Below are 25,912 nucleotides of genomic sequence, written 5' to 3' on the forward strand. Positions count from 1 at the left end.
ATATAAGATATAAGAATCTGACTGTTAGATATAAGAATCTTACTTGCTAGAAGATATAAATGAATGAAAACCTAGAACATAGGCTTATTTTTATGACATTATCATGCTCTTAAAAACCTTAAGTATTTGCCTAATTTTGAATAGAAATTATCTGAAGTATTTTAAATTGAATCTTAGCTTTCTGCTTATAAATTTAGGTTGGTTTTATAATCACCTGAATATTTTATAGTTCCTGTTTCTAGGCTAAGTGAATTCCTTCTTTTTTTTTCCTTTTTAAAATTTTTTGGGGATATGATGACTTTGATAGGGATCTGTGGGACTAAAGTTTCTTGAACATAGAAACTGCTTTAAAGAATAATTTAGACAAAGCTGAGGTATTATTAGGAAACCATATTCAAGATTTTGTGTGAAAAATGTTACAGTTCTTGGGGCTCCTGGTTAGCTCAGTTAACCTGACTCTTGGTTTCGGCTCAGGTCATGATCTCAGGGCTGTGAGATTAAGGCCCAAATCGGGCTCTGTCCTCACTGAGTGTGGAGACGGCTTGGGATTTTTTCTCTCCCTCTCCCCCTCCTCCCTCCTCTCTCTTTCTCTCTCTCTTTCTAAAACAAATAAATCTTTTACAAAAATGTTACAGTTCTATGTACTACTAACTGCTGACATAATTAATTTTCTTCAGTTCATTAACTGAATGTTTGTGGAACATTTAACACATATATTACAGGTAGTGTACTTGGTACTAGAGATTCAGTTGTGAACAGAACAGGCATAAAATCACAGAATTTACAGTCTAGTGGAAAAAAATGGTCTTTAGCAAGTAATCACTCACACATCAAAATAGGGAAATTACGATTATGATAATTGCTACATGAGGAAGGTTCATATAGTTCTAAGAGTACATATTCAAGGAATTTGTATAATATGGGAAGTCAGGAAAGATTTACTTTAAAGAGAAGAACAATCTAAGAAAGAACAACTGTTTCAAAGTTTACAGCAGGAGGGAACATGGCGCGTTAAGAAACTGACAAAATTTTCTTATGGGTGATAGAGAAGAGGCTGAAAAATGCTTCTGGGTCAATGGGGGGGGGGAGGGAGCATTTTTGGTTTTCATAATAATTGGGGGACCATGATGTTAAGCATCTTGCAATACCAGAAGTGTTCTCACACAACCAACAACCATCACCTCCTATATCCAATAATTAACCCATCTAAGACATGCAGAACTCTTTAGCTGTTACAAGGACTTTGGTCATTATCCTGGAAAACCATTAAGGTGCTTTTATTGTGGGCATGGAGAATGGGGAGATGACGAGGTCAGATACATGTTTTCAAAAACAGACAAACAACAAACAAACAAACAACCTGTGCTTACACAGTAAAGAGCAGATTGAAGGGAGCCAAGGGAAGGAGGCCCAGCAATTAGGAGGCTACTCCAGGGATCCAGGTAAGAAGGAACACATTGCCAATGGCTTGCAAGCTTTGGGAAAAAATCTATATGCTTGAAGTTATTTCTTACTAGTCAATATAGTAGAGCATTAAGCATAAAGAAAACTTTCTTTGGCCCTTTTGCTCCCCAGTTCACTGCTTGAAGGAGAGCCACACATGGAGGCAGTAGCACCGTGCTGCGCTTCTGCCCTGAGCATTAATCCGGTAGTGATCATGTTCATGATCCCATGCTGCCAGTAACTCTGTGCCAGTGATAGTCATACAATTTCAGAATTCAAGGAATATCAGAGATAATCCCATCAGGCCTTGATCCTGCAGAAGAGGACTGAAACCTGGAGAGAATAATTATTATCCTTAAGATTTCATATCTAGGTAATTTAGGAACTGGGACCAGAGGAAAAAAGTGTCTAATGTGATGTGCTTTTTTTTTCTCACATTTCTTTCTTACTAAGAATAACAAGGAACCAAAACTTTTAGCATTATTCTCTTCATGTTGGCATCAAATAAGCTCATGCTTTAGAAGGGACAAAAGGTTATGAAAAATACACTCAATAATTGCGGAAAGTAAGGAAGGAATTTTTTTTATAGAGAATCGTGTTTTGTTTGTTCACTTTGTTGTTTTTGAAAAAATGGAATTTTAAAACCTTTAGGCAGGGCATTCATTAACTGGTTCTTCACAGGTCCTGCTGCCAAGCGCCACCAATGTATGTTAGCTTCCTGACCCTGCAGGGTTTTCCCACTCCTGACTGAAACTATTGCTCTTTTTTTATCCTCCACTTAACCAACTCAGTACGGATTAACCATGCTGACCATTCTCTTTGTAAAACATACAGACTGGCACTCAAAGCACACTGAATGCTTACAACTGAGGGCATTCACTTATTTCTGTTTCCAAAGTTGAGTGGGACGTTACACTAAGAGTCAGCCTTTATTGTTCCCCCGAGTATTTATGACAATCTTATTTTTCCTCCAATTACACACTTTAGATAGAATTTATATAAGCTGATGACACATGAGTACAAAAAAGGTAAAAGAATTGCTGTTTCTAAACAAGCTCATTTGAGTACCTTGGAAACATCCAATAACAGTGAGTTGCCAAATTTAAACTGGATGTGGGTGAGGCAAATATAAAAGATTGGGCAAATATTATAAAGATCTAAAAGCATTATTTTAAGATAGTATTGTAAATGTCTTAAAATTCTAGTACCCTTGTAAAAAAACCACAACCAGAACTCACAGAGGATTCATTGTGGGCCAGAAAGCCCGTGCGGATTACCGTCAGTAGACTCAAGAGAGATTGCAATTGATGTGCACCTGGGTATTTTAAAATAGGATAAATTAATATGATACTAATATATTATTCTTCATGATTCCCAGCCTTAAATAGATTTTTGATCAACTCACTATCTATAGGTCTCTTATATGAATAATATGAAAGCTTTTTTATGTATTAGACACTAAAACATCACTTCTAAAAAAAATCAATAAAATTGCATTTAGATGTAAGTATAAATAAGTAGTTTGCCTTTATATGTAAGGCATGTCTTATAACATATGTATTTTTATCATATATATATAGATATAAGAATAGTAATTTTCATGATGTGTTTAGTACTTACCTAGAACATTCCATACGCTCACATTCGATTTTGATTTTAGTACAGGTGGATACTGGAATGAAACAGACTTTCTAGGTGAGAATTATAGGTTCTAAATTTTATGTCCCAGAGGAAAGAGCACTGTATACAGATAAAAACTCCTTGTCGGCTTCAAGGTTTTTCTCTCTTAAGTGGAGCTCTCAGGCCTTTGATTCCACATATGTTTTGATACATTCCAATGCTATAGCATAGGCTCGACCAACACAAAAACTTATACGATGGTGGAAGAATTCTTTGGTAATTTTTAACATGGCATTTTCAAGGTCTATAAAACAGATTCTTGTGGAGTTGACTATGACCTCTAATACTCACATCCTAGTCCTTGAATCTAACTTTAGAAATCCAAGTGTATTAAAAGCTGTCACCACAAATGGCAAAAAGCTCATAAAACTTGGCTTACTTCCCAAAGTAAGTTTATCCTCTAAAGTTGGGTTATTTTGGAACTGTGGATTGTGTAAACTTCTGCTTAAACAATCAAACAGCTTATGATCTTCACTGATTGACTGAAATCCATCCAAGAATCCAGGACATCTTTTGGTTAAGTTAAACAGAAAGCAACAGCTTCTTCTTGAGCAAGGGGAAAAAAAAATCCCTCCTTAAAAAGAGGAGTAAGGGAGGGGGGAGAAGAAGAGGAAAAATAAAGTAACCAAATGACGGAAACAGAAATGTGTTTGCTTTTACCTTAGAGGGTGCTGTCAGCCAGTCTAATATCTATGGTTTTAATTGCAAATCTTTTGGTTAAGATTTAAATCCTAAATCTTAAAATTAAGAGGGGTGAGGTACCTTATCTTTCCTTTATCTTTCTGTTTGGTATTCAAATACAATTTGCCATAATGAAAATCTGCCATGTTCTGTGTTAACTTGGTTGTCCCATTTAGAATCTGTTTCAAATACTTAAAATTGTTAGCAAGATAAAAGCTTTGAATTACATATTTTATAACACATTAATGAACCATAATCCAAGGTAAGTACAATGTACTGCTGGAATTGGCAGTTCTGACTCAATGTCTGCTGGTTTGTTGTAGCGGCTTTGCTCCTACACGTTTTCATGTCTCCACACCAGCCAATAAAAATTTTGGAAATCCATTCCCTCCCTTTTAGACTGATTTTGTGCTTTTGCTCAGTGAAGAACTATTGAAGAGAGAACTTGAGGAGAATTCCTTATGTTACAGTTTCATGTCACCCTGAATTGTAATTAGTAAGATAAAGTTCAGAGGCACATGAATATTTGCTAAGCCTTTTTTTTTTTTAAAGATTTTTTTATTCATTTATTTGACAGAGAGAGAAAGATCACAAGTAGGCAGAGAGGCAGGCAGAGAGAGAGGAGGAAGCAGGCTCCCTGCGGAGCAGAGAGCCCGATGCGGGGCTCGATCCCAGGATCCTGAAATCATGACCTGAGCCGAAGGCAGCGGCTTAATCCACTGAGCCACCCAGGCGCCCCTAAGCCTTTTTTTTTTTAAAAGATTTTATTTATTTATTTGACAGAAAGAGATCACAAGTAGGCAGAGAGGCAGAGAGCGAGAGGGGGAAGCAGGCTCCCTGCTGAGCAGAGAGCCCGATGTAGGGCTCGATCCCAAGACCCTGAGATCATGACCTGAGCCACCCAAGTGCCCCTATTTGCTAAGTCTTAAGAGACTTCTGAAGTTGTTCATTTTCCCTATGATTAAAACAAATGAGGCACTGGTATTAAGAAGGGCCTTGGGTCCTTAGGGTTGGTTTGTTTTATTTGTTTCCACTTGAAAGAAAAGTCTTTTAACTGCTAAGTGTCCTTTACTAATTGTCTTCTTTGTCGCCATTCCGTTGGAAAAATATCTCTATCAATGGAAAAGGATAAACTATTAGAAGTTTTAATATTGGCTTTCGGCTCTTGGCTTTTCTGATTATCACTACTTGATATTTTGACTTCTATATAGAATAATAACAAGTATAAAATCTCAGCATATGAAAAGGCTATTTAGAAAGGAAATACAATGTTCAGTAAAATAATACCTTTGAGATGATACCAGTCTTGTGTGTTTCCACTGCCTCAGAGGTTTTATCTGTGAATCTTAAACTGTAAAATTCTAAGTCTGGAAATTTCCCTCTCCACATGCTGTTTTAGGGTTGTTTACTTGGTTCAATTGACACAATGTCCTTACCTAAGAAATATATTTTTATGAGTTTTGGGAGGCACTTGGCTCAGTCAGTTAAGTGCTCAGCTCTTGATTTCAGCTCAGGTCATGATCTCGGGGTCCTGAGATCAAGCCCTGACTCAGGCTCTGTGATGAGCATGGAGCCTGCTTAAGAGTCTCTCTTTCCTTCTCTCTTTACCTATCCCTCTGCTCAAGCACATGTGCTCTGTCTCTGTCTCTGAAAAAAAAAAAAAGAACAACATATACTTTTATGAGTTTCATTCATGATGTAAAGTTTTTGTATGTTACTTTTAAAATATTTTAGTATTAAAATGATATCTTCCCTTATTTCAAACTTGAAATTTTGTCTGTATCATGTTTGAATATAAAAAAAACAGTAGAAAATCACGGACTATGAGTTCAATTGGCTTGACATCTAATCCTAGATCAGTCATTACTTAGCCAAATCATTTGTCCTCTTCTAGCTTCTGGTTTTTAATCTTGTAATGATGGTGCCAAAACACTCAGAGTATTCTCCGAGGTCTCAATCCCATGATTCTCTGACACTCCAGGACACTCTCTGACACTCCAGGACTCCATGTGTCATTTCAGATCTTTTGTGATATTGTCACTTTTTAAAAAGTAGCTTTAAGGATAATGAAGGCATTGAAGACATTTTTAAAAACTTTTCTACAAATTTATGTGACTGAATTAATTAAATACATTTTTAAAAAAGTCTTTCAGAAATTATAGCATAGGCACTTACTGCAAGTTAGTCTGTCAGGTAGCACCTCATTTGCTGCCTTTTCAAGGCATTTGCAGCACTATGTAATATTTCCAGAGTGCCCTATAAAGAAACTGGGCACTTTTGCAATACTGCATAGTTAAAAGATAACTGTACTAGTCGGTGGTCCAATTCCTACAACAGTCCTGAAAGGCATTTGCTTTCATCTACTAACTGGCTACCATGGTGGTAACAGATGACTTTTAAACAGCTGTCACAAGCTGAAAACAAAACAAAATAAAAAAACCACCCTCCCACACTATGTACAGACAGCTTGTCAATAGCTGAAACAAATCCTTCTAAGATCATTTTAACAAACAACCCCCCCCTTTTTTTGGGTATTGTTACAATTAAATAGAAACTCATAAAACTCAGACAAGCTGGTTTCATGTTTTTTGCAGACCCGAACTGCCTACATTTTCTAATAGGATCACAGCAATTAGTGGTTTCCAGATGCATTTAAAATGTGTTAAGTGCCTGCAGGAATTGGCTTTTAACACACACAAATCTTCAAATGCTTCAGTCTCAAGAATCTACTATAAGCCCCACGAGGTACTATGAAGTCTATATAATGTTTGAACAAAGTTGGGTGCTTACATTGCAATTAATAGAAAAAAACATGGGAAATTTTAAAAATCTTGTGTCTTACATACTGTCTTCTTTTTACTTCCTTTTTCTCTTTTAATGGTCACATCACTAGTTCCCTTATTATCCAAAAATCATAGAAATAATTATCCACTTTCATTGGAGAAAAAGCTAGAATGAATGGTGTTCTGAGAAGAAAGTTCTTGGTGTCCTTGGGTCGAAAGGATTCCTGGAAAAGTCATTCTTGGACTGTGGCTAATTCAACTACAAACATGTCAGTCTGACAGCGTTAACAGTTTATGACTCGTCCGTTGAAATGTCCAGCTTGCTTTTACTTGCTCCTGGACAATTTCTCCCTGTCATGAGACTTTTCTACAACTGAAAGACTGAATCTTTATGTTTATACCTAGTGTTTTACCTTTGGTTGAAACTAGGCAGAAGGCAACTTTGTGGTCTGTTTTCTCATAACTGGCAGTGCTGAAAACAAGACACGAGAATAAAAACATGGTTTTTGATGAAAAATGTATTTAACAGGTGGTTTTCTCCTCCAGTCACCGACATGGTTACCTTCCCTTGAGACCCATCCGAGCCTCACGTCCTTCATATTTTTTTTCTTTTAGATTCCATGTGGACGACGCATAAACAAAAACGAGAAACACGAAGAGAAACTGGTAATGTTGACCAATCAGCTGGAGGATTCTGAAAGGTAATAATGACATTTGATTTAGAGGATATATGCCTGTAATAATAATGTTCTAACTGGAGCACTTCTGCCATCAGACACAGATGATGAGTCCACTAACAGTGGATGAGACCCTAACTGATCAAACCATACAGGGTAGATAAGAAAAAGAGGGGGGATAACAATGTGGATTACGTGAATATATTTTCTTTCATTCCTCTCTCGGGGGCAAGAATCTATGGTAGGTCGTGGAGGTTTTTGTTTATTTTTTTAAGTATTTGGTAAATTTCCCTTGGCAAGTTTGGACCTTAAGATAATTTCTCTTGAATAGCAGAAATTAGCTCCTAGAAAACAACTCCAGTTCATTAATAACGTGAAGTGATCGCGATATCGTCTATTCTGAGGGATAGGGTGAGAAATCTACTACATCAAAAAATTCCATCCTCAGTCACTTTCCATATCCTGTCAACCCTTTATAGATTTTCTCGAGCTTTCTATTCATTGACCCACATAGCTTTTTCTTTGACTTTTTATATGGCACCTTTTAGGTGCAAGCTATTTTGCTTGCTACCTGCAGAAGATGAGTCAGATACAGGCACTATCCTCTAGCTTGCTTGCTGTTCAGAAGTGAAAAACCAGACACATACCTCAGTATATTATACCTTCAGCATTTGCCTCATAAGTAAGGCCTATATACACTTCCTGAGAAATCAGAGGAAGGGGAGAATCCTAGTTGTGGCCATAAAAAGATGCCAGAAGAAGGAGTTGTTTGGCCTGACTTCTAGCAAAAGAAGATGGGAGAAAAGATGAAAAAGAGAAGGAAGGTGTTTCAGGCTCAAGGCAGAATGTGTACAAAAATGTCCTCACAGGAAAATGAGGACTTGTGTAGGGACCGGAAAGCGGTTCAAACTGGCTTCCACATCTGGCATGTAATACAAAACACATCTTGAGTGAGAGACTAAGTAGCCAGCAACTTATTCTGTAGAGCCGTGTTTCTCTGTCTATAAAGACAAAACTTCTTTCAAATAAAAGTTAAAGAAATAATGAAACTCGGGTTCATAAGCCGGTGTTTCTCAAACTAGTGTTCTTATAACCTGTAGGTCTGGAGACACGTGTTCAGGGTTCTTGGTCTGTGAAAAGCTGCTCAAGAAAAGAGGTCCATATGTACTTCCAGCATGGGAATCATGACCCCATATGAGGGGAGGGAATTTTGAACAGGGCATTGACAATAGGGTAACAGTGCTTACGATTGGCAAGGAGGAAGATTAGAAGCTTGAATAAATATAGAAATGTCAATTCCTCCCATTCCTCTCAACCAGAGTCTATAGCAAGCATGTTAGTCTTTAACTGTATAAGTGTAGCATCTTAATTTGTACTACTCTTTGTTATTCTATAACTGTGCTGTGTGTATAAGTCTTATCTCCCTGATAAGATTTAATCTAGCTCAAGAGAGAAAACTCAACATATACCAGTATAACCCACTTTAACAGTAGGTCCACAATAAGCATTGATCTATTTCATATAGAATTTTATCAAACGTAAGTAAAATACAAAATGTATGTCACAGAAGTACTCTGGGGATTAACCAATTATACTGACAACTCTAAGATACTATAAATAATACAGAAGCATAGAATACAACCTACAATGTTGCGTGATTTCTAGGAAAGCTGATACCTTACTCTCCTTTGATAGAAGAGGTCCATGTTTGCCAGATTTTACCAATTTAAAAGAGAAAGAAGAAAAGTGAGGAAAAGAAAGAAAGAAGGAGGGAAAAGAGACAGAAAGAAGGCAGTCAAATCCATTGTTTCTGTGTTTTGAAGATATGTATATCCTTAGCATTTTCTGTATATCCACTCTGAAGAGGTAGGGATTAACCTCCTCCCCCCACACCATTGTCCTCATGTGGAGAATTATAAGGACTCCATGGGTTCCTGGGTCTTACTCTGTTGCCTCCTCCTGCAATGCACAGGCATGTTGAGATTCTCTCCATTTACTAATGATGAAAGTTACGCAGAATTTAGTAGTTTACGTATTTTTTTCTACAGTAGTAAAAAAAAAAAGTGTATTTCTAAGAGTAAGAGGGAGAGAGGGGGTAGGTCTTTTACAGTAATTTGAAATGCTCAAGAGATAGTTTTCAGGTTAACCTTTCAAGGTGTGTATGACTCAGGGTCCAGAAGAAGCGTGAATGGATGAGGCAGATACTGCAGGCTGTGTCTCTGTTTCAGGGGAGGTGAGAAGGAAAAAAGGAAAAAGGGAGATGAGAAGCAACAGGGCAGCAACAGCACTCAACAGTGCGAGTGCTGAGTCATCTTTCCCTCCTGCTTTCCTAACCGGACTCCTTTCTAATTGAGCCATTTTAGGTTCTCCAGGGGTCAAATTTGCCATCTCTTCAAGTACTACTGGTGATACTATGGATGTCATACCAAGCTTCTCTGCAAAGTATAAGTAAAGAGTAGAGATTTTATGGACCCCAGGGAAGGATTATCAAAGTAAATACAATATTTTATAGTTTTTATATCTCCCTTTAATAGGATCTCAAAGCACCTTTGTTTTGGAGTACTCTTATAATGCTAGCTCTTCATCTTAATTTTTCTAAGGTAGATGTTTGTCTGTCTTAAAGTTTATTTTAAGAAATGTGAGTATTTTTAAAATGAATTATGTGTTCAGAAAATTATAACTTAGCAAGGAAAACTACGATGATTCATCATAGCCTCATGTAGAGGTAATCTCAGAAGGATAAAATGAATGTTAAATTCTCCTGAATTGCCTCTCTTACCTGGCATTAAACTTATTCATGATGGCACTCTTTCAGCCTATTATTAAACACGATTGAATACAATCTCAGTCATTCATTGCCTTCCCGGCACAATGTCCTGGTTTTAGATACACTTAAGGAGCTTCTGTGTCTTTCCCCATATTCAGAGAACTCAAATGCCATTATGCAAAACATTGGTGTATTTTAAGAAAATAAAGCAATAATTGCAGGGTTTTTGGTTGTTTCTTTTTTTTTTAATTTTTTTTTTTTTTTACCATATGAATAGTATGCTCCCCTCCAGATGCAGTATTTGGCAGCCAAACAGCTGCTGGCTATTAAATGTCCCTTAAAACTCCATTTTTTGCTCATAAAGGGAAGAGAAGTGCAGGGATGTTTATGGGGTGACAGGCAGATGTTTTTGTTAGAGCAAGACTATGTATTTGGTAAGAGAAAGCTAAAGTGATCTCTTTCATGATATCATCAGCATTTTTACAATTCTTTTGGCTTCTTTGTTTTTAACTTCCTTCTTACCTGACCCTAAATTAAACTATTTTGGAAAGGCAGAACAAAAGACCGCTTGCACGGTTGCTGTCCACATTGCAGAGAGGTTAGTGGTACCATCCACTTTCTCAGAGAGACATAAATTATTTTCTGTCCCCTCAGATTGTTTCATCAGGTAGAAGAGAAATGATTTTGAAGTGTTGAATATTTTTAATGACTCACAGAACATCACAGGTCATCATAATTTTTTTTCTCATAAATTTTGCTAATTCTTAGTCATGCTTTAAGTAGTTTCAATATTAAAGTTCATGAAACAAATTTGTCAGTTTTTCATAAATTATAGATATTCAAACTAGTAAACATCAAAGTCATATTGGATTTCTGGACAGTAGTCTAAGTCTTTTCTCCTTCTGAAAGAAGAACATGCCATCTCAATTATGTGTTTATGTGTAACATTAAATAAAACTAATTTTTTATTAGAGGTATAAATTCACAGAGATTTAAGACAGGGGGCTTTTGGAAAACTTGTGTTTTCAGCCAGACTCTATAAAGCACATTTAGTAAAAGGTTCTTCCATGTAAACAACACCCACCGGATGAAAACGGACTTCTTATTTTCTGAGGCCTCTCTTACACAGAATGCCTAAACAGATATCCATAGTATGTCTTTTGTTCTGTCTGTTTTTGATACCTGCATACACTCTTTGATTCAATGCAACAAGCACTTGAGAAATTCCTACTATGTGCTAAGAAGTGCTGGGGAGATGTTGGTGGAAAGAATACCAAATTAGAATTCCCCAAAGAATCTACTCAGTGAAATAAGTCAAGCAGAGAGAGTCAATTATCACATGGTTTCATTTACTTGTGGAGCATAAGGAGTAACACAGAGAACATTGGGAAATGAACAGGAGAAGGGAGTTGGGGGAAATCGGAGGGGGAGACAAACCATGAGAGACTGTGGATTCTGAGAAACTGAGGGTTTTGGAGGGGAGGGTGTGGGGTGTGGGTGAGCCTGGTGGGTATTAAGAAGGGCACGTATTGCATGGAGCACTGGGTGTGGTGCATAAACAATGAATTTTGGAACACTGAAAAAAAAATTAAATTAGATAAAAAAATAAAAGAATCTACTTATCAGTTATCTGGAAAGGACAGCTTCTGCCTCTCAGCATGAAATTTGTGTATTCAGAGGCTGTCTCTGACAGCTTTTACCTCAACAGAAATGTCTTTGATATTAACTGTGGAGGGACAGAGCTTGCTAGGCAGGTCACAAACAACATGCAGTTAGCTGAATGAGCTGTATATTACTCTTCTTTTTCTGCATGTGCCTTTTTTGCTAAAGGCTTCAGAATTTAAGCTCAAGGCATCTCCTCCAATGTGCTAATTAAATCCACGGATCCTTCTAAGGCGGTACAGTCAGTTTCCACGGATCAAACTTGAAACAGTTTGAGCTGAATAACATGATGGAAGATACTGCATTAGTAAAACTGGTTTTCAGGGCAATTTGGAAATAACAAATTCACGACTCTCTTTGTGCTGTTTGGACAGGAAGTCATGTAAATATACTATGTGATGAAATAATGAAAAAAATAAAGGAATTTGAATCTGGAAAATTCAGTTTATGTTGGTCTACATCTTTCTCTTTTATTCTTTAATATAAATTGAAAACTTAAATACCCTCAGCAAACTGGGTTTTTTCAACCTCTGGTAGGTTTCTACTTCGAAAACGCTCTCTGTCTATTCAAACATAGGCTTACTTTAGAGAGTAGACAAGTTATGTGCAGAATTTGATATAAATTTTTATTCCCCACTTTTAGTCATTTATATCATTTACTAATTTTTATTTTGATACAGTACTCTGGCTGTCGCTTTATATTCGGAATATACTGCTCTGTTAGGATTGTAATTACTTACTTCACACATCACCTCATTGTCCAAGGCAACTAGACTAGGGATTTCACATCCAGAAAATATTTCTAAGATAGGGACATCCGCTTTCCAAAACAATTACTTCCATTGTTTTAACCATGTAAGTTCCATTATTTTCTTTATATTACCAGATCAGAGTTTTCCGTTGTTGTAGAAAATACCAGCACATTAAAAAACAAAATAAAACATATTTTTTAAAGATTTATTTATTTATTTATTTGAGGTGGGGAGGGGCAGAGGGAGAGAGAAAGAGAGAAAGAATCCTCAAACGCACCCCCCTACTGAGTGTGGAGCCCTACTCAGGGCTGGATCCCAGGTCCCTGAGATCTGAGCCAAAATCAAGAGCCGGCTGCTTAACCCACTGAGCCACCCAGGTGCCCCAGAATAAAACTTATTTTAAGATTGAAACCATTTGGCTGCTTTGCCTTTAAAAATTTTTTTTCATTTTACTCTTTACCATATCACCCTTTATATTAGAACACAAGCAAGAAAGGAAATATAAATATTAGCAGCAAAACTTAAGTTTCACAGCCTATACTGTCATTATTAATACTTGAAATACTGGAATACGACACTGTTGGGCTGCTATTATTCATAATCAGACTTAAATTTGTTTACTATTTTACACAGTTTGGAAAGTCTTTTCACGTTTATATCTAAATTTGGAGTAGGTTAAAAAGGTATGTGGAAAAGTAAGCTTTGGTGTGTGATTCTTCATTTCTTCCAGTTGTTTCCATATCTTATCTGCTGAATGGTTAGTTGCTTTGTATAGGAAAAAAGCTGATCACAATGTGTAGCACATGGTAAGTGCCCTGAAAACATTTGCAGAATGAGGAGATACAGTGGAGATTAATTTAGCCTGCAAGGTTGCTCTACCCTTATGCTAACACAACCATTTTCTGGTCATTACAAATTAACCTGCCACCATGCCATCTTCTTATCCTCCTTGTCTTTCTCTTTCTTTTTGAAATCAGGTTTTGTTTTCTAATTGCAATATTAAAACATTAGCTCTAAGTCAGTTCTTTCCGTGTATGGCAATCTCAGAGTTCCTGTATTTATGCAAAACGTCTTCATGTTTAAAATACAGACGGAAAAAGAAAAAAAGAAAAGAAAAATGAGGTTTAAACCCACTATCCCAAATAACTACTGATAGAATTTTACAGATGTCTCTCTGTCTCTCCATTTTTTTTTTCTTTAAAAATAGGACCATAGGGTGTCCGGGTGGTTCAGTGGATTAAGCCTCTGTCTTCGGCCCAGGTCATGATCTCAGGGTCCTGGGATTGAGACCCAGATCAGGCTCTCTGCTCAGCAGGGAGCCTGCTTCCCCTTCTCTCTTTGCCTGATACTCTGCCTACTTGTGATCTCTTTCTCTCTCTCTGCCAAACAAATAAATAAAATTAAAAAAAAAAAATAGGACCATAGCCAAAGGTTGTTTTGAAACTCTTTTTTAGTAGGTGTATTATAAATATTTTCCCCAGTAAATATTTATCTCAATATATCTAGTTATATAACTGTTTCAATATTTATTTATTTATTTATTTATTTATTTATTTATTCCCTGTTTGAGACATTAGGTTGAATTCAATCTTTTACTATCAGGAAAAAATGCTACAACAAGTACAGTTGTATTTAAAATTTTTGTGCACATTCACTTTTGTTTTTTTGAGTAAATTCCTTTTTTTTTTTTTTTTCTTTTTTTTTTGGAGAGAGAGAGAGAGGACAGAGGGAGGGACAGAGGGAGAGAGAATCTCAAGCAGACCTCCTGCTGAGCATGGAGCCCAAACACAGGGCTTGATCTTAAGGACCTTAGGATCATATCTGAGCCAAATATATCGAGAGTCTGACGCTTAATTGACTGAGCCACCCATGCACTCCTTTGGGTAAATTCCTAAAAGTGGATTATTGTCTGAAAATTTAGAAAAACTTAAGGCTTTTGATATGTACTGCACAATTCTCTCAAAAAAAATCACACACACCAGTTTACTTTCTCTGCAGGAACAAAGAGAGTGATTTCTTCTACAGTATTGTTATTGCTCCAAATATTATTCACTGCTGAACCAAGTACCTCACTCTGGTCAAAATTTCTTCCCTAAGAATATTATCCCTTTCTTTAGTTAGAAGTTGCCCTGCTACTTGACTTGGTTGGCTTTCTAGATGTCCTCACTAATAACCTCACAAATAACCTACCTATGATATTTTCTCTACAGTAAATCCCAGAAGACCCTGTTCTTTCTAACACCCTCACTTCTTGAACGCCATTCAGCTCTCCAACCTGGAATTTTCCTTATCACCTCAGAACTTCCAGTCATTGCTTCTTCTATGGCCATTCAGTTTTTCTAGTGAGGATGTTCCCAAATGTGTAGACTTGGGAACACATGACTGGTTAATAGGTATTTAGAGCAGAAGTGAGGGAAATTATCTCAGGCTACTACAGTTGACTTCGTAGATTTCGTGCAACCTCTCACCCCCACCCCTCCGTGTCCTCCTCTGTGCTTTCTGTCCCTGAATCCAGAGGCTTTGGTTTTATCTTCCCAAAAGAATCAGCCTCTGGCCACACAAGGGGTGTTAAAGACAGTTGCCAGACTGCGAACATCCACGTGGGAAGAGATCTCAGGGATTCAAATGCTCCAAAATCAGACACCAAATCAATCCCCTTGTTTTCAGCTTTTTCCTCACTCCTTTCAAGAGCTCAGCCTCTCAAGGACTCTTTGGAGCAAATTGTCCTCACTTCCTGGTGGCTTTCTCTCTTTAAAGAGACGGGTTTTAACTTCCTGTGTCCCAGTAATGCAATTTCAACTTCTGCTTTTCTTCTTCGAGAAACTGATTGAGAATAATCTCAACTACTGGTGTCTCCTCTCCCAATTCTCTTTGTCCTTGGGGGTTAATACAGTTTAAAGAATTAATTTGTTGGGATCTCAGCAGAACTCCAAGAAAAGAGTTTAATTGATATGTATAATCTACCTTTTTTTTTTTAAGATTTTATTTATTTATTTGAGAGAAAGAGAGAGAACATGAATGGGGGAAGGGGCAGAGGGGGAAAGAGACCCCCACTGAGCATGGAGCCCCACTCAGGGCAACATCCCAGGACCCTGAGATCATGATCTGAGCTGAAACCAAGAATCTGCTGCTTAACCAACTGAGCCACCTAGGCACATCTATACTATCTACCTTATTGATATAATGCTTATCTGATTGTTACTGAAATAGAGTATGTTCAAGACCAATTTTAAGAATTAGTTTATAGGGACACCTGGATAGCTGAGTCAGTTAAGCATTTAACACTTGGTTTCAGCTCAGGTCATGACCTCAAGGTTATTATCTCAGGGTCTGGAGTTCGAGCCCTGCATGGGGCTCTAGGTTCAGTGTGGAGTGGACTTCAGAGTCTTTCCTCCTCCCTTTTGTTCCACATCTGCATTTCCCCCTGCTCATATTCTCTCTATAATATATACATATATATGTGTGTGTGTATATATATATATATTTTTTTTTAAGATTTTATTTATTTGACAGAGAGAGATCACAAGTAGGCAGAGAGGCAGGCAGAAAGAGAGGAGGAAGCAGGCTCCCTGCTGAGCAGAGAGCCCGATGCGATGCGGGGCTTGATCCCAGGACCCTGAGATCATGACCCGAGCCAAAGGCAGAGGATTAACCCACTGAGCCACGCAGGCACCCTATATATATGTATATATTTATAAGTGAACCCAGTGTTTAGGTACTATCTGAGGCTTAATGTTTTTTGACATTTTCAAATTAATGGCCAGAGATAGGTGAACTATCAAGTGTACTCACTTCCAATTAATTTCATAGAGTGTTAACTTGTCTCATTTAATGCTTCGAGTCTGAATTTTGCCTCACTGATCTCAAACCCAGCATTCTCCTTGCCTTCATTCTTCTGCTATGTCTTAGCCCAGTCCTTTTCTTCTAGCCTTTCGGAATCACTTGTTTTTGGAGTGTCTGTTCTTCAGCAAAGATTTGTTTTGCTTTTTAAGCCACATTGAAAATCCTGTTCCCTTACTCTAAATCTCTTATTAGACTTGCACATGTCTATTTTCCCTAGGATACTTTATAATTTGGGCTTTATGGGTGAAATTATTTTTATCTTTTTCTTCAACTTCTTCCTTGAATTTTATCATATCTTATTTTTTTTAAGATTTTTTATTTATTTATTTGACAGAGATCACAAGTAGGCAGAGACGCAGACAGAAAGAGAGAGGAGGAGGAGGCAGGCTCCCTGCCTAGCAGAGAGCCCGATGTGGGGCTCGATCCCAGGACCATGACCCGAGCCAAAGGCAGAGGCTTTAATCCACTGAGCCACCTAGGAGCCCCGATCTTATCTCATTTTAAATTGTGCTTTTTGTCCACTTCTGTCCTGAGTTTTCTGAATTTATGATTTAAGGTTGTCTTTTACATCTAAGAATACTCATTTAGAGATGTTTAACTTGTTGAGGCATGTGTTTTATTGCAGTTTTCCTCTGTTTCCTGTTTGTTTTTATTAAAGAATATTTCCATCAGCTAAACTCCTTTAATTCTCATTTTCTGTTTTCTTCTTTCAATTTTTAATGGGCATTGCCCATCATCCTATAATCATTTTCCTGAACTGAGGATAGGAGTTGTTTCTTTGTAGATATCATGAGTGTATATTACTAGGTTCCTTAGTTCAAGAGAACCCTCTTCTGCTGATAAAGATAAATGCTTTTCCTTTGGTAGTTGATGTATTCCTGGTTGATGTATATTCTGATTTTATTTCCATGGGGTTCAATTCCACAGCTTGTTTATATCCTTTCACCACCAAATTCCACAGGGCATTCCTTCTTTCCAAGTCTCATCCTCCCCTCCTCAGTCATGCCTTCCCAAGGTTGCCACTGTTAAAGAGACCTTGGGCTTCCAGACTCCAGAATGGTGAGAAAGACATTTCTCCTGTTTAAGTAACCCAATCTGCAATATTTTGTTATGGAAGCCCAAGCAGCCCAAGATACTTATTTATGCTGCAGGTGCTTGTTATGGATTTTATTTGCTATTTGGCTGATCTGTAAGGATTTGGGAGTGTGTGCGGAGCAGTTTGGATTAGCAGCTGCTAATATATAATAGGTATTTATAAGTCCAGGTAATTTGTATTCCTTAGAGAACCATAATAACTTTTAGTAGCAACCATATGATTACCAAACCTAGCTCAATTCAAGACTATTAGAAATTAGAACATATCTAAGGAATTATTTCATCTCTATATAGTGGTAATCTTTGATTGATTATTATATGGTGTAACTTATTAGGAGATGGTGAAACCCCTTATCATCAATGGCCCAGGGTCATTCACACCTATCTTTTTGTGCAAACCTGAGAGCAGAAGTTCTTATTTACTGACAAGGAAAGGGCATCCACTATTTCAATCTCACCATTTAAAAACTGTATTGTGGTTAAGAATGTGGTTTCTTAAGTCAGACTGCCTGAGTTAGAATCTCACATTTTAAGTAAATTACTTGATCTCTCTAAAATTTTCATTTTCTCATCTTCCCAATGGGGATAATCATAGTTCTGAGGATTAAATAAGATAATACATATAGAGCTTCTGACACATAGTAAGCATTCAATTGCCATTCAGATCCATTTAAAACAACCAATTAGCAACCAAATTAGACTATGGTATAGAAAATTGTTTGCTTAGAAATATTTTCAAATTTCAGTAATTTTCTTAGAAGCAGTCATGTAAGATTAGGTATAGTTATATGTATTACCAGAAAATTTGTTACTGGTTTATCTCTTACAATAACAAATATATTATAAGAAACATCTAAGACAGTTCTTGACCCGTAATAAACTTTAATACATATTTGTTGAGGGAGTAAATAAAAACCACATAACAAAATGATTAATTGTTGTTTATCTCACCCCACTTGGGATCAAAGAATAGAGGATCTTGATTCTTCTGCAGTTATTTTATGGAGATTCAGAGGTAGAAATAAGCATGTGTGAGATTTGTCATAATTTTATTGATCTGAATTTACAAGGCTAATCTGGAGACTTATCTCCTCTGGGCTCACTAATCTTTCTATCATTATAAAGAATTTTGGGTTATTATAAACATTATTTATACCCATTGTGACATCTTTCTTTCCAATAGCAAATGAGTGCTTTTGCACACCAGATTTTCCAAAGCCAACTGGGTATTTGGCAATTCAATTCAATTCTGACACAAGCTCCCTTGAGTTAGCACAGATGCCACAAGTTAATGATTTAGTATTGCAAAACTGACCCCACTTTGAACTCCAGTCACAAGCTCCAGGTGTCACCTCTGCTTCTGACTGACCAGCTATAAATTTGGGGGTTCTATAATTCCCTCCTCAGGTTCAATAATTCATTAGAATGGCTCACAGGACTCAAGCAAATATTTTAATTACATTTACCAGGTTATTATAAAGCATAAAACTCAGGAACAGCCAAAAGGAAGAGACACATAGGTAAGGTATGTGGAGGTATGCCCTCTCTGGGACACCAGACTGAAGCTCTCTAAGAGTCCCACCCTGAGTCACCTCATTAACATAAATTAAGTGTGGCCAGAAGGAGCTCCCATGGATTAATAAGACACTCTCATCACTCAGGAAATTCCAAGGGTGTTAGGGGTTCTGCTAAGAACAAGGGACAAAAACCAAATATATATACATATATATATTTATATATATATAAATATATATATCTTTTTGTTTGTTTGTTTTTGGTATATATAGATATATATATCTATATATATAGATATATATATATCAAGACTTTATTTATTTGAGAAAGAAAGAGAGAGAGAGAGAGAGCAAAGCCGGGGGTCGGGGCATAGGGAGAGGGAAAAACAGACTCCCCACTGAGCAGGGACCCTGATGTGGGGTTCCCTCCCAGAACCCTAGGATCATGACCTGAGCTGTTTATGGAGTTAATGGACTGCTGCTTAACTGACTGAACCACACAGGCACCCCAAGACCAAGTATATTTTTTGTTAAATGACACCCACTTTTTTGCTCCTTTATTCTGGGTGAAACTATGCCCCAAATCTGCATGTTTGGGGCACCTGGGTGGCTCCGTCTCTAAGCTTCTGCCTTCAGTTCAGGTCATGATCCCAGCGTCCTGGGATCAAGCCCCACATCAGGCTCCCTGCTCAGCGGGAAGCCTGCGTCTCCCTCTCCCACTCTCCCTGCTTGTGTTCCCTCTCTCACTGTCTCTCTTTGTCAAATAAATAAATAAAATCTTAAAAAAAGAAAGAAACTACATGTTTGTTATTGTTTTCATTGACTAATATCTTAACTCAGTATTAGAGCAGTTAAATAAAACACTTAAGAATCACCGGACTTATGAAATAGTGTAGAGAGGAAGATTTAAAGGAATATAGCACCTACATAGAATTAGTTGCTTAAGTCATGGACATTTAACTATCATAAATCATGTATTGGTGTATCCTGGTTTCTACCAAACTTCAGTAGATTTGACTTTAATTAAATTTTCTGATTTTTCTGAGACTTATAAATTGCTCTTTGTGATTTTAGAAGTTCTTGCTTTGTAATGATCAGACTCTAATATCTTCTTTATATTCTAGATTAAAATACATCATTGACCATTGTTTTTTATTCATCTTGTGCTTGTTTTTCTTTGTACTTTTGAACACATCTCTGAACATTCAGGGTCATTTTTCAATTGCCAGTAGTTAGCAATGCTAAAAAGAAAAAAAAACAAACAAACAGAAAACCAAAAAAACCCAGACCACATACACAAAGATATTCTCACTAATATTACCCTCCATGACTGTTCTTTTCCAACAAGATTTTCCTCTACCTGACCACCTTGTTTTGTTCTTAGCTCTTTGCCCTTTGGAGTCAATACTTAAATCTATTTCTACTGTGAGTCAAAATGTCAAGAGGCAACCCCAAAAATACAAAATTAAACAGTTCTGTAGCTCAGGGGCTTCGTATAAGATAAAACCTAGAGTAGGTCCAAGCCTCATGTTTCAACACCTTTAAATAAATTTGTATTTAAAAGATCAAAATACTCAGTCATGTGTCTATGATCAAATGCCTCTGACAATAACGCATAATTTGTAGATTATCTTTAGGAAAAAAGTCGATCATGATTACACTTAACTTACCTGCAAATCAGGCAATAACCACAACTTCCTTACTGTGTTAAGGTGAGGATTAAATTTGGTCAAGTCTTATTCATTTGCTTACTCAACATATCTACAGAGATGTCTTTGTAGAGATGTCTAAAAGACATCTGAAATAAGAGGTTCAAAAAAAAAAACAAAACCGTCCTTCTGTAAGTATCCCAAATTTTCTCCTCCCTCAGTCTTCTATCTCTCAATAAAGGGCAACTCCATTTTATTTGGTTGCTTATTCTCTGTCTCTCTTCCACTTCTCCATTCCTGTCCTACTGGTTAAATTCAAATTACACCCAGAATCCAACCTTTTCTCTCCACTTCCCCACTAACACGCTGTCCAAACCATTAGCGCCTCTATCTGGATCACCGCAATTATTTTCTAAATGGGTTTGTGCCTTTTCCCTTACCTCCTTAAACCCAGCAACCAAGGGATCTTTTCAAAATAAATCAAATCATTTCACCCGTTTGCTCAAAAACCTCATCTCCTCAGAATGAAAGCCAAGATTCTTTTCTTTAGTTGAAGTGTAGTTGACGCACAATGTTACATTAGTTTCAGGTGTACAACATAGAGATTCGACATTGTTATGCTCATCAGGAAAAAGCTATGTTTTTTTAATGCTCACCACACAAGCCCTCCTTGAGCTGACTCCCTTTTATTTCTAGTATTATGAGCTACAGCGCCCCCCCCCCCCCCCCCCCCCGCCCAGCTCCTTCTACTCCAGTCATATCTTCCTCCTTGCTATTTGTAGGACGTATCAGGCAAGCTCTAGCCTTAGAATCTTGACACTGGCTACCTTGACAGGAAATGACTGTTCGCCCAGTAAGTTACATGGCTCACTCCTACACTCCTGCAAGGCTTGCCCAAATGTCCTCTTCTCAATGAACCCTGCCTTTGATCACCTATATAAAAGTGCAATTCTTATCTCCTCAAGCTAACACTCAGTCCTAATCCCATTTATCTTGCTTTGTGTTTTTTCTAGAACTCCTATACCTGTAAAAATGCCCACTAACCAAGGAAATACTGCAGATGGAAATGGAGAAACACACATAAGGAAAGTCAGTCAAGAACGAGAAAAAACAATTATAGAATAGAACAAGCAAATAAATAATAACCATATTGAAATATGATCAACATCATTGATAATTAGGAAAATACAAATTAAAATAACACCGAGATATCCATTTTGGCAAAGATATTAATACATGTAGAGCTGACTTCTTGTACGAAAATAAGAAGTCTTACACATAGATGATATAAATGAAAATTACTATAACCAATTTGGAAATAACCTAGAAGCATTATTAAAAGTTTGAACATTCAGGGATTGTCAGGCTTCAGCTCAGGTCATTATCTCGAGGTTCTGGGTTATCCTGTGTCTGGCTCCCTGCTCAGTGAGGAGTCTGCTTCTCTCTCTCCCTCTGATTACATCCCCCTGCTTGTGCTCTCTCTCTTTCAAATAAATAATGAAAATGTTAAAAAAAAAAAGTGTGAATATTCATACTCTTTGACCCAAGAATCTAACTTTGGTAGATCTATATAAATAAAGTATCAGTATATAAGAGTATACCTAGACAAACATTTCTTTTTTAAAAAAATATTTTATTTATTTCTTCAAGAGAAAGCACAAGAAGGTGGTGGGGCAGAGGGTGAGAGAAAAACAGGCTCCCCACTGAACAGGAAGCCTTTGGGGCTTCATCCCAGGATCCCCAGGATTATGACCTGAGCCCAAGACAGAAGCTTAACTGACTGAACCCACCCAGGCACCCCTGGACAAATATTTATATTATAGATTGATTCTAGTGAAATTAAAAAAAAATAATAGAAACAACTCGCTTTTCCATTATAGGGGAATGAATAAATAAATTTGGTCCATTTATAATTTTCAAGTAATATTTGGCCATTAAAAATCATTGGTTAACACTATATGTATGAACCTGAAAAAATTTTCAAAGTGGTACAAAATAACCAAATAATTAGCACAGTGATGTGTAATATGGGTATATTATTATTTTTAAAAAGAAAGAAAGAAAATAAATAAATAAATATCATATATACTTACATTTGTTATGAGCCTAGGGAAAAAACATGGAATACTTGTGTTAATATTAATTATTACAGTAAGGTATAACTCAGGGAAGGATACAAAAATTATTAACTTTTTCTTTTTGTCTTCACTAATGTCTGCTTATTAAAATGCATGCACTTTTATAGTGTAAAAATATCCAATAAAGAAAAAACGTTTATTACTTGAAAATGCGTAGCCCAATACTTTAATCAATATGTAATAAATCTACGTATCATACCACATTCTCAAAAAGAAAAAAGGTGACATTTTTAAATCAACCATGTGCTTTCAACATTGAGTTGATCTAGGATATTTCCTTTGATTTCCATATGAAGAAAATGAGATCCTCGTGCACATAGCAGTTTCTTGGTATCTGGCCATTGAATAAATGAATAGATGCCTTAATTACTAGGCAAAGAAAAAGCTAAGTTCTTGTCCAAATCACAGGTAGGTAGGGGCAGAGGTACCTCTGGAATCCAGACCTTCCAATTCTGGGTCCAGAGCTCTTTCCATGACCACATAGGCTTGGAAGAGCAGCAGGGATAAAGCTGTATTGTCTGAAGCAATGATAGACTTATCCGAAGACTTATAAATATTCTACCTCTAAATTCGCCTAAGGCAAAAATCATAGCAAGGAACCATTAACTATGTTTTCCTCTTAGAAAGCTGGTGATACTTTGTTTTGGGTTTTTGCTTTGGTGTTTTGTTTTCTGAAGCATGCAAAATAGTGCTTGGAAATTAATTTTAAACACATGAGACAGAAAACAATACCTAATAACCAGATGTTCTACTCTGGAGCCTGCTGTCTGTCAGAAGCAAGCCGGTGACCACACGCCATCTTGCATGGTTTCTATTGTGGGTCCTCCTGTGGTCCTTTCCAAGCACTAAATAAAGCATTAATATGGCTACCCCGTCGTTCTCTTTTGTGGAACATTTGATTAGCACCTTTTCTGGACTTTCCTCACACCCCAAAACTTCCTCTCTTGCCCCCTACTCATTCAGGCTCTCTGAAGCATCCACTGACGTAGCTTAGAGTCCATTCATAAATTAACCATAGTTACTGCAGCCACCAAATTTCCCCCTTGACCTTCAACTCCTACTCTTTTCCCCAACACACAGTTCCACTTTTACTAATATTCAGAGTCTGTTACCAAAAAATGACCTTTACTTTCACTCTCACCTAGCAGATCTAAAGAACAGTTTCACTTTGTGACAATCTCCACTGGGTTCGTTCTACCTAAGATACACGATTTTCCAGTACAGTTCTGCTTTCTCTTTTGAGTCTGAGCAGAGGACTTGGAATGGCCAACGAGACTGGAGTTCCAGAAATCCAATGGATGAAAAGAAACAAAAAGCTCTCTGAGGGAATAAAAACAAACAAACAAACACACACTCACACACACAAAATCTGTTTAAGAAAGGCTAGCCAGTGTGCCTGTTTGTTGGCAGTAATTCCCTGGTCATTAAATCAATCATGCCCTGAGCATCAGCCAGAGCTCTTTTTTGAATTAGAGTTCTGTCATAGGCAAAGGAATTTTCGGATGGGCAGTTCACTGGTGGTTACCAAAAGCACTGTGGGAGCTGGAAGCCTGCTGGTCAGGACGTGTGTGCTCAGGGATCCCTTTATGCATCCAGAGACTGCCAGTGGCTCTGCAGCTGCCAACTGTCAAAACTGTGTGTAAAGATGAAAAACGTTGCTCAGAAGCGTGGAAAATCCCCTCAGCCTGACAAGTTCTAACTAGGTACAGTTTTGAGAAATTGGGTCTAAATAAAGCCTGCTGAGGGCCCTACTGTAACGTTTTTGAGAAATCTTGGACTGTAAAGTGTCCTATTCTTAATTTAAGATTATGCAAAGGGAATTTGTAATTTTCATAATGTCGTCGTCGTAAAAATTCTTCTGCAGTCATCCTAGTCACCCTTCGCCAGTGTTTGGTACTCTCAGGTGTGATCGGTGTTACCTGTTGGGTGAGAACTGGCACGAGGAAGTTCTTCCCCTCGTCTGTACCCATGTGGGGCCAGTAAAGGAGCTGAGGCAAAGTGGTCGCAACGCCTCAACATACAAACAGAAGAGATGCCAAATGTCACCCCAGCGTTGCCAGGTAAGGGCTCTGCCTCTGACTGTGGTTTCTGAGAGTGGACACGGTTGCCTGGGCACCACTAGCCCATGGAGTGCCTTCGTGTAATTGAGAAACAGGTGCTCCTCCTTCTGGGAATAGGCAGCCCAGTGCAGAGCTCTTAGAGAGGCAAGTGGAGAACCAGGGAGATCCCAGCCTTCCCTGCCCCCTCAGTCGGGGCTCTGACGCAGCAACCAGAACCATGCACCCTGTCAGTGACCCTGACAAGTTCCCTGCCCCAAAGTCACCTCAGAAGGATTGAGTTCCCTTAGCTTCCTTTCCTACTGAGGCTTTCTTGAAACATTCTTCGCAAGGCGTCTCAACCTGGCACACACCATCCGTTCCAGCCGAGTGTGGGAGAATTGGGGAGATAAAAATCAGTTCAGTTATAAATTTAATCTCACATCTCTCAACTTGTCGTGGGTTGAAACATTTAATCGATGGTTGCCGGTGACATTTTCTAATCCATTTGACGACTAGCCTAGCTCCTGGCCAGGACATGTGGAGTTCTGTGGGTTCCCTGGCCAGCACAGGGGAGCAACATTCTTTCCTCACGGGCTTCCCGCCCACCTTCTTTTACTCTTAAATAAAAACTGCTGTCAATAGCTATCACAAATATTTTACTCAGCTCCTCCTAGCTCTTGCCCTGGCTGTTCCCTGAGGTTGTGCAGGGAGAGGGGAGAGGGGGCCATCCCCATGAGCACTTCCCAGATTTCTTGTCCTCCACAGGGTCTCTAGATTTTCTTTCTTTGTTTTGCTTTTGGCTGGAAATGTCTATCTCCTTGCTCTCGTCCTTGCCATTGCTTTCGCCTGGGGCTGCTGTGGTGTGTCCCAGTGATCTCAGGGTATTTTTTTTTTTTTTTTTTTTTGGAGTGTTTCGCCAAACCACCTCTCAGGTTTTCTACAACTTTGTGTCTCTAGCTGTCATAGAGGATCTGTACCCTTTTCAAAAGAATTTTTGGAAAGTTTTATAGATTAAAGATATTATCTTTCTTAGGAACCTCCCTAATTCTTCATTTTTATTTAAAAAACTTAAATACTTAAGAGTTATGTTTGTATTTTATGACGTAAACTCTAGGGTCTTAGTGCAGGCCTTAGTCGCTTTTGAGAGGGGTTGTTCTCATAGCATATTCCACGATTTTGTTAACATTCT

The 25,912-nt window shown here is 37.7% G+C and overlaps 1 protein-coding gene across 1 annotated transcript in view; it reads left to right on the top strand.

Moving 5' to 3' along the window:
• Positions 1-25,912, top strand: part of TNIP3 (TNFAIP3 interacting protein 3) — a 157,073-nt gene that overhangs the window by 64,032 nt on the left and 67,129 nt on the right. Inside the window, exons 3-4 of the mRNA XM_045997403.1 lie at positions 7,203-7,288; positions 24,549-24,744. Of these exons, the coding sequence (XP_045853359.1) occupies positions 7,203-7,288; positions 24,549-24,744 (282 nt within the window). The remainder of the gene's footprint in view (positions 1-7,202; positions 7,289-24,548; positions 24,745-25,912) is intronic.

The sequence above is a fragment of the Meles meles genome, chromosome 2 (assembly GCF_922984935.1).
Source record: "Meles meles chromosome 2, mMelMel3.1 paternal haplotype, whole genome shotgun sequence".
Taxonomy (NCBI): Eukaryota; Metazoa; Chordata; class Mammalia; order Carnivora; family Mustelidae; genus Meles; species Meles meles.